Source organism: Desmodus rotundus, chromosome 12, assembly GCF_022682495.2.
Source record: "Desmodus rotundus isolate HL8 chromosome 12, HLdesRot8A.1, whole genome shotgun sequence".
Lineage (NCBI taxonomy): Eukaryota > Metazoa > Chordata > Mammalia > Chiroptera > Phyllostomidae > Desmodus > Desmodus rotundus.
Window position 1 is genome coordinate 84,263,966 of NC_071398.1, and position 14,012 is coordinate 84,277,977.

Sequence of the window (14,012 nt, forward strand, 5' to 3'; positions counted from 1 at the left end):
TAATTTTTCCAGAGAAAGCTAAGAGATATTTTTTAGTCCTCAGCTTGTAACAGCTCTTTGATTCTAATGTATATACTTAAGTTGTTTAGCATTTTTTAGCTCTGAAATCAGAACGTGTCTTACAATCAATGATAAGTCACAGTTTAATTGGCAGCGTTCTTTCTCGCGCTATAAAATATCAGTGTGTCTTACAATCCATGACATCTTCTGGGCAGTGAATAAGGTTCTGGAACATTTGAAGATACCGTACCCCTCTCCTTCTCTTTTGCGAACCCCCTCTATCCTGGTCTCTCCCCCTCTGCTGGCTCCGCCACAGGCTCTCACATGCACGCCCCATATCAATGTGTTCCTTGGGGCTCTGCTCTAGACTGTATGGCTTCTTACCCACCCTCCCCTTGCTTCTGGGGTTTGCTCCACCTCTCGCGGGTTACAATTGCCACCTGGATCATGATGACCCCCAGGTTTATGCCTGGAGCCTAGGTCTCTCTTCTGAGACCAGGATCTCCCTCTGGACACTTTCATTTAGCTCAGATCCACAGGTGCAAACGGAACCGGCGCCCCTCCCAGGTGAACCCAGACTCCCTGGGACCCAGACTGGTGTCCCTCGTCCCAGTGAAGGTTGCCCAGGTCGTTCCAGACTCTTCCCTCATCTCCATAGCCAGCAAGTGACCAAGCTCTGACAACCTGATCTACCAGATATCTTTTCGGTGTGTCTAGTTTTCTCCATTTCCACTGCCATTGAGTCAGTTCAGGTGACTCATCTCAGCATCCTCCTCGTTGGTCTCCCTGTCTGCTGTCCATTCTCTTCACAGCAGCCGGGATCATCTCTATAAACATAAATGTGATTCTGTCACTCTTCTACTTTACCTGGGGGAATTCAATTCATCATGCAAGTCTCAGTTCAGATACCACCTCTTTCAGGAAGCCTCCTTTGGTTTCTCCTGGCTGGCCTATTTTATAAGCTCCCACAGCATCCCATTCTTACTCCTATTAGAAATCTTGGCTATATTATACAACTGCACATTTACTTGTCTGTCTCTCTGGTGAGACTGTTAGCTCTATGCCAGGCATGTTTGTTTGGTTCACCATTGTATCTCCATCCCCAGCACGACACCTGGTATGTTCATGGACTGAATGAATCAACACGTCTCTGAAAAGACAGGTCTGAGTGAACCACATAAGGCTGGCCAGGAGATGAAAGACTTAGAATGCCTTAGGACGGATGACTTGAAGGACAGACTTGGTTTCCAGCCTGCGTGCAGGCATCTGGGTATCCTCAGGTAGCTCCTTTGCCAGCCTGACTCAAGAAGGAATTTGCTGACCTGCTTACAAACACTCCCATAATTCCCTCTGATCCAGATTGATACTGAGCTGAGAATTTACAGGCAAACTTAAAAAGGAATAAAGATAATGAATATCAGAAATTATCTCATGGTACAAATCTTCTCTGTAAGGGAATGGAAACCTCACCCAAATGTGGGACACCAGCTTTCCTTGTGGGGAAGATACTGAGCATGAGCAGACAACCCTGCCCCTCTACCTGAGTGGGGCCCCCCACAAATGGCCAAACTAAAGCAAAGGTCTGGAAGCATCATGACGAGTCTCCCTCTGTTCTTCACAACTGCAGTTAGATAAAATTAATTAGTCGCGTGTCTCTGCGCTAACTGATACAGACCACAAATCTTCCACTGAAAGCAGGTGATGATTTTCCAAGATCGCTCTAGATGAAAATTAAAAAATGACTTGATTTGTCCCTTTCTGTTTATAAAACAATATATACAGTGGCACCTCAGTACTTGTCGTTAATTCATTCTGGAACTTGGGACCAGTCAAAAACTGATGAGTCCCAAGCAAGCGACGAGTGATGAAGCATTTTCTCATGTGGGGCAGTGGTGTGACTCATACAAGTTCCAGCAAGTACGATGAGTCCCAAGCAAGTGCCGAGTGCTGAACATTTCTTTCCCATCAAAATGCAGTGAGTTCAGGGTTTGACAAGTTCTGAAGCCGACAAGTACTGAGGTATGACTGTGTGTGCATTGTAGAAAATAATTGAAATATGTTGAAAAATAGGCCACCATCCAAAAACATCAGCTAACATTCTGGTACACTTTCCATCTTCCTTCTCCTCATATATGGATTTTTATGTAATTGAGGTTACTCTTACTGCATGTATAGTTACATATTCTGCTTTTCCCCCACTTAATGTTATATTGGAAACATTTTGCATGCCAGGAAAACTTCTTACATCTTGATTTACCATAATTTTTATTTAACCAACTCGCTCTGTCTGGGCCCTACAGTTATGAGAATTTCCTTTAGAAAGATCTGTTAACGCTCCTAACTGCCAGTGTCTTTAGGGACTGAAAACCAATTTTTAAAAATTGCTTCAGCAAAAACAGAATTAGGAAAGAGAACCTGGTCCCCACCCCTACCCTCTCTCAATCAGGTAATATGTTCATTACCTGATACAAATGTTTTTGCAATTCTGAATGTCTAGATTATTCTTACTACACCTCCTCGCTTGGAGTGTGGATTTAATATAATTGCTTTGGTTGATGGAACAGCTGTATGAATATTAATGCTTGGCTGGAGTGTTTCGAGAGACACTTAAGCATAACTTCCTCCTCTTGTGCTGAGCATGAAAATACCTATGATACAAATTTTATATAGCACTTTAGCTAGTCCACTCGGTATGTGGAATAAAGCACCATGGAAGATGGCAGCGCAGGAAGTGGGGGACGTCCCCTCACCCCCTCCTGCTCACAAAAATCTCAGAAGCATCTCTGTGAAGGGCTTAGCTTCTCCGTCTCTAAGATAATGAGGGTTTACAGGAAGCTTTTGCTGTTTCTTAAACCTTTGTGAGATAGCCAGCCTGTCTTCATTGTCCAGCCCAGCTGCCCTCCTAATCCAGAACTGTTTGAGGGAGGGGTTGGGTAGTTCCTCCTAAAATAAATGTCATTATTTTCTGATTGGATCAGTATATGGCAAGTCTTTAAAAATGTTATTTTTTTCAAATTGTATCCTAAACACTGAAAGGATCTGTAAAACTTGGAATGATGTTGACGTTCTCAAGATCTGCTTTAAAAATAAATTTACTGATTTTGAAAGGAGCATATGCCATTTTAAAGAAGATTGGAAAATAGACAAATATAAAAAATGAAAAAGAAAATCTCCTACAGCCTTACAAACAAAAGCCATCCACTGTGACCTGTTGATGAAGATGCGGGTGGGCTTTTATCCTCAAACGTTTCTCCCCATATAGCTGAGATCATATTGCACTTAAAAATTGTATTTGAGTCCTGGCTGGTGTGGCTCAGTGGATTGAGTGCTGACCTGTGAACCAAAAGGTCATGGTTCGATTCCCAGTCAGGGCACATGCTTGGGTTGCGGGCCAGGTCCCCAGTAGAGGGCACGCGAGAGGCAACCACACATTGATGTTTCTCTGCCTCTCTTTCTCCCTCTCTTCCCCTCTCTAAAAATAAATAAATAAAATCTTTTTTAAAATTGTATTTTACTTACTTTATTATCGTAAGTTTCTAATAACATGTAAAGTTCCTTGTGAGCATGCTGAAAGGCCGCACTCCCTTTTAAAATGCTCTAAAATACTTGGTTATTTAGAAAAATATTCATATGTTCTCTCTGTGCCTGTTCTCTCCCCATCCCTCTACCCCCATTCCTTCCTCTGAATTCTAAATCTCTGTCTTAAGCCCTGGCTTATTTTCCCAGTTCCAGACCCTCCTTGCTGAGTAGCTGTTGAGGACTCCACTGGTCTTTAAGTCAAAATCACATCACTTTTCTCTCCCCCAGCCCTTCTCCTCCCCCTGGAGGCCTTATGTTACCGATGTCTCTATCCCCCTTCGTACTCGAACATCAGAATCACCCCTCTCACCTCCCTCTGTCTACTTCTCATAACCTATTATGTCTGATCTTTCAGACTCTCCTTCCAGAATATCCCACCCACCTGTCCCATCCACCTGTCCCTCCCACCTCAGGTTGCCAGATTTAGCAAATAAACATACAAGACACCCAGTTAAAGCTGAATTTTAGAGACATGGATAATTTTTTTTAGCATAAATATGTCCCATTTACTGTTTGGAAATATTTAAGCTAAAAATGACTTGTTCTTCATATGCAATCCAAATTTAACTGTATTTTATTTGGCATCCCTATTCTGTCCCAGTATCTCCTGCCCATGCCTTAACAACTCCCGTCTCTTCTCTAAGCCACAGTCGCCTCACGACCTGCTGGTCTCTGTGTCTCAATTCATTCATCTTACAAATCACAGCTCTAACGGTGTCACATGTGACTCACCGCCTCCAGTGGTTCCCCACAGCCTAGTTCTCCATGAGAACTAGACGTTCAGAAATGTCCACAGACAAGCCCTGAGCTGCTTTCCCAGCCCCAGGCCCCACTGCTGCCACCCCTCAGGGCTCTCAGCTCCAGCGCCATGTGCCGGGCTCATGGTCACAAAGCACACCCTTCCCCAGGCCCCAGCCCCCACCACACTTTCCATCTCCAGCTCCCTACATCATTATCCAAATCCTGACTCCACCTTCACAGAGCCCACCCCAGGCTGGACCTTCTTCCCTTGTATATACATCACTCGTTGTCTATCCTACCATTTTGGCAGGTCAGAAATCGTTGAATATTGGCAATTTCATATGGTTTAGGTGACTATAATAAAGGGCCCCTACCTCTGGCTTCCCTGCCTTACTACTCTCTACAGGATCATCATCTCACCCCTTTCCACAAAAAACATCAAGTAGTGACTATCTACAGCAATGTCCTTAAGGTACTGTCCCTCAACCACATTCGATGCAATCACCCGAGGGAGGGCTTGCTGACCGGGCAGATCCCAGGGCTCACCCTAGAGCTGCAGAATCAGAATCCACAAAGAGGGTCCTGGGGGTGTGCTCTGTGAACAAGCTTTCCATCTGAATATTACACTCACTGATGCTGAGAACCACCGGGCCACTTGGGAAGTCTTCTCAGCCTATGCTACTCACACTGGTCACAGAATACACCTGCACGTAATCCTACCTCCAATGGCTCTAGAGGCTCCTGCTGCTCTTCCCACTTTAAAACCCAGCCTATCAAACACTCTGCTGGCCCTGCCAAGCCCAGCCAGCTGTCACCTCCTCCACCAACGTCTCCCTGTTCACTCCAGGAAGTCTACAGAAAGGAGAGCCTGTGTTACTTATTGTCACTAATCACGCATTTATCTCCCCAGCTGGGAGAGAACATTCATTCAAGACAACGATTTTTCTCTACATCCTTCCTCAAAGAAGCTAACACCATGTGATGCTGTGACAGTTGGTAAATAAACAGATGCTACATTAATATCCAGGCAAGGTCAATGGATTATTTAAAGCAAAGGTGAGCATGTCTTCTAAATTAGGAAGGAAAAAGACTCCATCTGTGAGAAAGTATTTGTACCTTTACATGTCCATTTCAGGAGAGTGTAAATCTTAGTTCAGCAGTGACAGGACTGCAAGTAGAAAGCTGGGATGGCCTGATGAGCCAGGGCCAGCCCATCAGCCTTCCTCATGGCTGCTCCCCTCCCTGGGCCCCTGGCCACCTGCAAGTCGAGAAGAGTTTCCTCTCTGAAAGCCATGCCCAGAACTGTTCCAAAAAGACACTGTAGACTCAACAGAATAAACCCATCACCTCTCAATCCACCCCATCCTCTTCTTCCTCCTCCAGCTCTGTCGACTGTTCAGTCACTGTTCAGTCACTAGGCCAGAAACTATTCCCTTTTTTTACCTCCCACATTGTGGAAGATCTCCCTCCCCTGATATCTCTGGACTCTGGCTCTTCTTCCATGTGTCCCTCCCAGCACCTTACTGAGGTCCTCATCATTTCTCACCTGTGCCTCCTAGCTAGCGTCCACGCCTCCATACTTGTGGAACCACATCTTCATGTCACTCTCATGTTTGAAACTGTCTCTGGGCCCCTCATCTGAAAAGATAAAGTCCAGACCCTTATTCTGGACCATGGGTCCTTTCACAGTCTGACTTTCAATTCAATTCGACTCAATTCAATTCAGCAAGCATCTTCTAGTCCCCTCCATGTGCTGGACTAAGCCAGAGATATGAAATCAAAGGGTCTCAGCTCATAGGAGAGGTAGATGAGCACACAGGTGATTGATGCAGTGTGATGGGCTTAGCAGAACCACAGGAGGCCCTGGAGACTTAACCCGTTGGTGGTAATTCTTGCAGGAGTTAACGCAGAGCCAGAGCAACAGTAAATCTCCAGCTCCAGGTCCAGGGCTCTTGACATTACTCAGGCAGCACAGCCAGAAAGACCTCAGTCTTGCCCAATGGAGTGAAACACAGCAAAGCGAAAGGCCCAAGATGGTCCATGATTAAACCACAACTTAAATATTAAAACGCAGAACCCATAAAAGTGACTGCAGAAACACGAGGCCACAGTGAAACAAGACCATTTAAGTACCGCTTTTATAAGATGGAAACTTGCGGAGACAGACCACACTGAAGCACAGCGCCGGTGGACTCACCGACTTTGGCCGTGTAACGCAAACTGAGAAAAACTGAGAAAAACTGGGAGTTGCTTGCAAGTGCTAACAGTACTGCTTGGTCAGGGACCAAAATGGGTGCCTGTATCTTTTTATTCTCGTATCTATGAAAAACTAGAAGAAAATTGTTTTTAAAAAGATAATAAAAATGCATATAGTAAAATCTTAAAATTATTTTGCAGAGCCGAGAAACTAAATTTGAGAAGACATTAAATGATTTCTAAGAGAATTCCAAAAGGAGATTGGGAGGGTGTCATTTCAAAATTAAGACAGAGAACATCAGCAGAAAAGAAACTCACACGAGATTGTTCAGTATGTTCTGTCCTCGGGACGCAGCACGGCCTTCACTCCTAGAGAGATACGGTGTACGTTTGCGGGACTGTGCCTTTGCACTGCGGGCTGACGCAGGTCAAGAAAGCAATTTAGTGGGTCATGAGAGTCGCTTTCTTTTTCAATGAAAGATAATAGAATCGAACAGAAAATGCCATGTGCATTTCATGTAGCAAAAGTAAGTACTGAGTTTTATGTGTAATTGTGTGCGCACAGGTTGATTAGTTCGTGATGGAATAAACATTTCATATGGTGAGTTGCAGTCAAGAAAGTTTGAAAAACACTCCTTGAGAACCCTTGCATTACAAAGGGTTCTTTTAAAACATATACTAAACACACTCAGTTAGGAACAGTGACCTTTCCCCCCACTCTTGCAGTCTGCGCTACAATTAAACAGAGAGTGGGGGTGGAGTATTAGAACCGGAAGCAGGAAACAAATCAGCAGAATGTAAATCAGTGAACCGATAACAAGGGGCTAGAGACCAAACAGATGAGATCAACCAGCTTTTTCCTAAAGACTCCTGTTCTTTGATAACTGAAGATGACCTAGCCTGGATACACAGCAGCTGCTCAATAATTACTTGTCCAATGACCCTCTAGAAGCACCTGCATTCGATGATAACACTTATCAAGCAGTGAGATTGTTGCTTTTTTAGGAATGGCGGTCTCCTCCACGGGAGCTCCTGGAAGGCTGGGCTACTGTCGGGTCCACAGCTGCATCCCCACCCCTCTGACAGTGGCTGGCAAGTGTTCAGTAAATTCTGGCTGGGTTGAACTGAAGGGCATCAAAGGGCGATAAAGATCTAGTTCCCATAGCCATCCGATGCTTGGACCCCCTTTGCAAGAACAAACTGGTTTCAATTCATTGAGCAAAAGGTATTCTAATCAGAGAAAAACAGCCTTGAATTTGTTTCCAGAAAGCAAATTGGGATCTCTTAATGTGTCCTGGTCCAGTGGTCAGGTTGACTCAAAGAACTTGTGTCATCCTTTTATAGAATAAGAGCCTCTTAAAATGTCCCGGCCGCTGGGGACCCATGGGAGGTGCTTTTTCTAGTCCGGACAACTCGAGGGCATTGCTAACTGGAGAAGGCAGGATGCGCAGGAAGGCCCGCAGCAGAGGGCCGGATTTGGAGGAGCATCAGTTGACCAGGTAGATCAACAATAAATCAAGCCCATAAGAAGCCCAGGCTGAGGGGAAACGGGACATGGCTTGGACACAGTCACTTGCCGCCCTCGCTCCTCTGCGGCTCTGCGCACATCCACGGCTGGGTGTCCATGTGCAGCTCCTGACAGTGCAGCTGTTTAGGGTGCATGAGTAAGGGCGCGCTGAGCATGAGTATGTAGGTGAACAGTATTCCCTGGAAAGGCATGTGCTGCATATCGGGATGGGGGAGATGGGTGAAAGACGCCCTATGCCACGGGATCAATTCAAATTCAATTCAAAGGAGAAACAACTACTCACTAGTTACTCTTCTTCTCAGCCAGGCAAACACCCCGATTGCTATTACCAACGGGAAGTGCTGTTTATCAAGGACACTGATTAAAGGCAGGCATTAATGTCACTTCCCTGCAGCTACAGTAAAGTAATGCGTGTCCCATTCATACACAGTCAAGTCTCACATCGCTGTGGGTGAGAAAGGCAAGGAACAGAAGAACTTGTCTGTCTGTAGAATTCAGTGGATACCAGGAATCCAGAACACTTATTTCAGCCAACAATTTCAGCCTCTCCCCCACCCAGTCTCTATCGCAGTCTCCAGCAAATGCTGGAGTAATGGAAATCATCCTTGACTATTCACCCGAGCAGAATGTAACCAAGAGGGCAAGGTTGCTTGGGGCTGGGGAGCAAGAGGAGGCTGCATGTTATACCCTTGAAGGTTAAACAGGAACAAAGTTTGGGATTATTTTTAAAACACTGTGTCTAAATACTTAGTTTGCATTTCAATTCTAACTTTGGTGTAATTTAATCTCTCTGTCTCAGATTCCTAAAATATGAGGGGGATCCAAAAAAAAACCCAAATAAACCCCTGGAATTATCTTCTGGAGGGCAAGCCCCGTGTAGTCCAGGCTTCCTCTGCTAGGTGAGTATTTTAGGGACCCATCTGTGTCAGTGTACCAACTCAGGTTGTTGCCAGAGGCTGCGTTTAGTGTTTTTTTTTTTTTTTTTTAAATACTTTCAACACGTTTACCCATTTCATGATGGGCAATTTACAAGTGCACCTGCCCACACCCCACTGAGTGTTCAGCAGTTTTTGACCAAAAAATGACACGACCCCCTGCCCCACCCTCTCTATTCACCTGATCTCTTCCCCAGTGACTTTTTTGTTTGTTTGTTTCCCTGGATGGAAAAAGTCCTCAAAGGTTTTGCCGATGTGGAAGAAGTGAAACAAAAAATGGCAGAAGCACTAGAAGGCATCAAAATCAACAAGTTCAAAAACTGTTTTGAGCCGTGGAAAAAGCATCTCGATAGGCGTATTGCATCAAATGGAGAGTTCTTTGAAGGTGGGTGAAGCTTAAACAGGTAAGAATAAATATACAATTTTTTATAAGTAAGTTTTGGGTTTCCCCTCATGTATGTCTACAATGTCTAGCAGTACCTGGCAGCTCCACGGGCCAGCAAACTATGTAAATCATCATTAGGATTGCAGTATTACAAAATAAGACGGAGCAGAGGCTTTGGAGTCAGGGACTCCAGGATGCTGGCTCCATGGACCTCGTCAGCTGTGAGGTCTTGGGAGAGTCTCCTAACCTCCCTGAGTTCTCACTGTCTCATACACAAAACGGAGCTAATACAGTCACTTCACAGGGTTACTCTAAGGGTTCGCTGAGAATCTGTGTGTAAAATGCCTGGTGCAGAATGATGGCCACGAATGATGGGTCTTACTATGATGGCCCGCCCGCTCAGTGTAAAACGCCCCCAGTCAGGAGCTGCCCCGAAGCTACTGCCTCAGGCAATCAGATGAGTCTCTAAAGGCCACTGATGTGCAACATGGAAAACATCAACATGTGCCCCACATCCCTCTCCGCCTCCCCGGCCCCCTATCATAGTGTCTGGCAGACCAGCTTCCCTGTTACCCACGTGAGAAACTCCACAACCCTCCTGGACCCTCTCCTCTCCCCCGCAACAGGAAATCTGTCATCAGGCTCTGTTGATTCTACATTCTGTACTCAGCTCCATTTGCTTCTCTTCACCGGCTCACCATCAACTCGCCCCTAGAGGACGTGTCCCCAACCTCACCTGCCATCCCCAGCCGGCTCCTTTCAATCCACCCTCCAAGTTGCAACTGCCATCACCTGCCTGAAGTACAAATCTGAGCATGCCCCTCCCCTGCTTTAAGCCCTTCTTTGGCTCGCCCAGAGTAAAATCCAAATCTTTTAACATGGATCCCAGCGCCTGCACCACCGGCCTCGCCCCTGGCGGCCTCCCCGGCCCCATCCCTCACATGCCGCTTTGGTGTGTGTGTTTCAACCGCACCGAAGCACGTGCAGCTCTGCAGAGAAACCATGTGCTCTCTCTGCAGGGGCTTCACACATGCTGCTCCCTCTGCCTAGAACTCCCCTTTGTCCTCTCCTACTAACTCATTCTCAGTATTTGTTTTTCCATGTAGGTGTCATTTCTTCCAGGAAGCCCTCCCTACACTTGAATACAGGGTTAGATGCCCCTTCCACTGTATGCAAATATCTGCTTATTTGTTCATCTCCCCAGCTGCCTGGGTGGTTCTTGAGGACGAAACCCATTTCTGTCACTGCAATACCCTAAGGGTCACAAAACAGGCACTCAACTATTTTGTTTGTTGGCTAGAGGCACAGATGCTAACAATTGTTCTTGCCCCATGGTGCAATCGCTGGTCATAGGTGGCAGCGGCATTGGGCTACTCAGTAGCTAAGCCAAAATCTCAGGCACCAGAAGGTTTCCTTCCAGCTGAGGCAACACCTACCTAGGATGGCCACCACCTCATCGTCCTGGATCACCTCCAGGGAGCCGGAGACCACAAAGCAGAGGTTGTCCACACTCTCTCCCGCGTGGTAGATGAGGTCCCCCGGGGCGCAGTGCACCGTCTGGAACTCCATGGCCAGGGCCCGCAGGCAGCCGTCGCTGGCCAGCCGGAAAGCCGGGTGTTCCTTGAACACCTTGCGGTTCAGGTGCACGCAGATGTCAGCTCTCATGTCCTTGGGGCAGATCTGCAGGACCTGGCCAAGCACAGGAAGGAACAGTGTCAGGGTGCTCCTCGCTGAGGCCTCCAGCTCACCGCTGCTCCACACCTGGGAGCAGAAGCACCCCCCACCCCACCCTCTGAGGCCAGATGGCACTCACAGCCCTGGTGGACAAGACAGCAGGTCCCTGGCCTCGTGGTGCCTACTGTCTGTGGGAGGCAGTGGCCACGAAAACCTGTGTTAATTGCTCCGAAGCGGGTCCTGAGAGCAGGGGCTGGAAGAATGTGGGACTCTTTAAGTAGCTGGGGGAGGCCTCTCGGAGGAGGTGACATTTAAACTGACACCTTCATATGCTGTCAGAGGCAGCCCTGTGAAGAATGAACATTCCAGAAGAATAACAAAGGCTGTGAGGAGACTGCAGCAATAGCCAATGTGAATGAGAGGGAAGGGGGAGATGAGGTTTTTGGGAGAACGCCGAGCAGGAGAGCGTGTAGAGACATTCAAGTATGCAAAGCTTTTGATTTATTCTGAGTGCGATGAGGACACATTGGAGGATTTCCAGCAGGGAGGTGACAGGGCCTGAACTATATTTTAGGGGATCGTTGCAGCTACAGAATGGAGTCAGAGGGTAGAGGGTCCTGACTTCCAGTGAGCGAGAACGGAGCCAAGGAGTCAAGTTGCGGCAGGAGAGCCAGATTGAGGTGCTGGGCCCCACCTCCACCCCCTCTGTATGGAAACAGGCTTGCAAGAGGAAGCAAGCTTGTAAGGAAGACTGCAGAGACAAATGAGGTCCAGTTCTATCCAGCTGGGCCAGGCACCCTGACCCCGAAAGGTGACCTACAGTCAATTATAATGCCATTATCATATCATCAGCATTGCAGATAGACCCGGACCCATCATGCACCAACACCACACATTTCAGATACAAACTCCCCTCCCACTGGGAAGGTGGTGCCTCATCCCTTCTACCTCCACTCTGCCCAGATCCACCCCTTTATGAGTTCCTCCCCACTAACCCAAATATAAGCCCAGACCCCCAAACCCTCCAGGGCGACTCACTCCCTATCTGAGTGTGCATTTTCGCTTTAATAAAACCTCCATGCTTCACTGAATCTTTCTGTCTCATTCTTGAATCCTTTCTCGTGTGCAGACAGGAATACTGGGTACTGTCACTGGGCTGGGGCCTCCCTTGGCCTCCCCGTGAGCCTCTGACATCAAGTTTAGGTCACTCCTGCAAGCGTGACCTAAGAGCTCAGGGACTTGGATGCTGGCAGTGGAGCCAGTGAAAAGCGATCACATTCAGACCACATTTTGAAGATGGAGCTGACAGTCCGCAGAGGGACGGAATATGGGTGTGATTGAAAGAGAGATATAAATAATATTTACTAAGCACTTACTGTGTGCCGTGTATTGCTAAATACTTTAGAGTGGTTCATTCATTTTATACTTATTTTACAGCATCTTATTTTATGCCAGGAACGATTCCAGGTTCTGAGGATGTAGCAGTGAACAAAATAGACAAAAATCCCTGCCTTCATGTAACTTAACATCTAGTGGGAGGAGACAAATAATAAGCAAAATAATTTAGCAGTAAGTGCTAAAAAGAACAGTAAAGAAAGAGAAGGAAAGCCAGGGAAGGCTGTGATTTTACATTTTCCATGGTTATGTGCATTAGCTAATTTAGTCCTCACATAAAGCCTAAGATGTAAGGGCTACTATTGTGCCATTTTACAGATGAGGAAACCGAGACACGGGGAAGATACTAGCTTGCCTAAGTGGCACAGCCAGGAAATGGCAGAGCGGGGATCTCCAACCAGGTAGCCAGACTCCAGAGCCTAGGTTAGATACTAACCACTTCTTATATCATGTGGCTGCCCCCCACCCCAAAAAATGGGCTTGTGATTTGATTTTCAGCAATTAGGAAATCAAAGCAAATGGGAACTGTAAGAGGCCATGCAGGTCTCATGCTTCCAAGACAAAAAACGTTCTCAGCCTTCTCTAGTGGGAGAAATATTTCCTTGGACAAAATTTTGTCACGAAACCATGGCATAGCCCCTTACATACTAAGTAACACAGTAAGACCCCAATTGGACTTTTCCAGAGAAATTAGGAGTGTTCCTAAATTGATCCTTCTCCCCTCCTAGCCTGGGAACAAAGCTGTGGGCATAAAATCAACCATGTCCAATGAGGACATTTCCTTGGTGTGCTGGTTACTTCCCCGACCCCGCCTCTCTGCCTTAGCACAGGCCATTTGTCTATGTCTGGAGCTCACCGTGGACTTTGGAAATCCTGCAGTTTCCTTCAAAGCCCAGCTCAAATCTCAGCTTGCCCTTGACAGCTTCACTCCCATCCCACCCCGCTCAGGTGCCCCTGAACTCTGCATGGAGGTGTGGCAGTGGAAAGAGGGCAAACCATTGAAATCCCACCTCCTTCCTCTCCAGGTGACTTAACTGCTCTACCCTTCGGTGTCTCCTGTAAAATGCACACCACTCACATTGGCTGGTGAGGATTAAATAAAATTGCATCTCCCAGCACACTTCCTCGGGACAGTGCCTGGCTCTAGCAGGAGACTCAATTAATGCCAGTCCCTCCCTCTGTGGTCCTGCTCTGGGGCTGCAGGATGCTGAGGCAGTCAGCATGTTCTCCCGCAGAGGGAATGGAAGGCTGGCAGAGACGGAGGAAGATTCAGACTAGCAATGCTTGGGCGGAGTGTTTGCTAATACTTTCCTCTTTAAAGCTCATTAAAAACAAGACTTCTGTAGAAATGTGGATTTAATTTGGATCCTCGTCTCTCCAAACAGAACACAAGGGAGTGTAGAATGCTCACATGTCATGTCAAAACTGTGCCCAGTGGTTCGAAACCAAGATTTATTCTTGCAAGTTTACCTTTAAATAGTTGGTTTCCCCCTGGCTGGACTTTGCTGGCAGAGGCTGCTAGTGAAGGAAGCCCTGGCATGGTGACAATATTTTATTCATGGGCTCTGTTCCCGGAGCC

The 14,012-nt window shown here is 46.8% G+C and overlaps 1 protein-coding gene across 2 annotated transcripts in view; it reads right to left on the bottom strand.

Moving 5' to 3' along the window:
• The window catches only part of KCNH1 (potassium voltage-gated channel subfamily H member 1), a 308,219-nt gene that overhangs the window by 78,893 nt on the left and 215,314 nt on the right, over positions 1-14,012 (bottom strand). Inside the window, exons 9-10 of one of the 2 annotated variants that reach the window (XM_045188348.2) lie at positions 10,801-11,053; positions 743-827 (exon numbers count right to left, since the gene is read on the bottom strand). In XM_045188348.2, the coding sequence (XP_045044283.1) occupies positions 763-827; positions 10,801-11,053 (318 nt within the window). In that variant the 3' untranslated portion in view covers positions 743-762. Of the gene's footprint in view, positions 1-742; positions 828-10,800; positions 11,054-14,012 lie in introns of those variants that run through there. The other variant, XM_024551338.3, reaches the window with a different exon arrangement.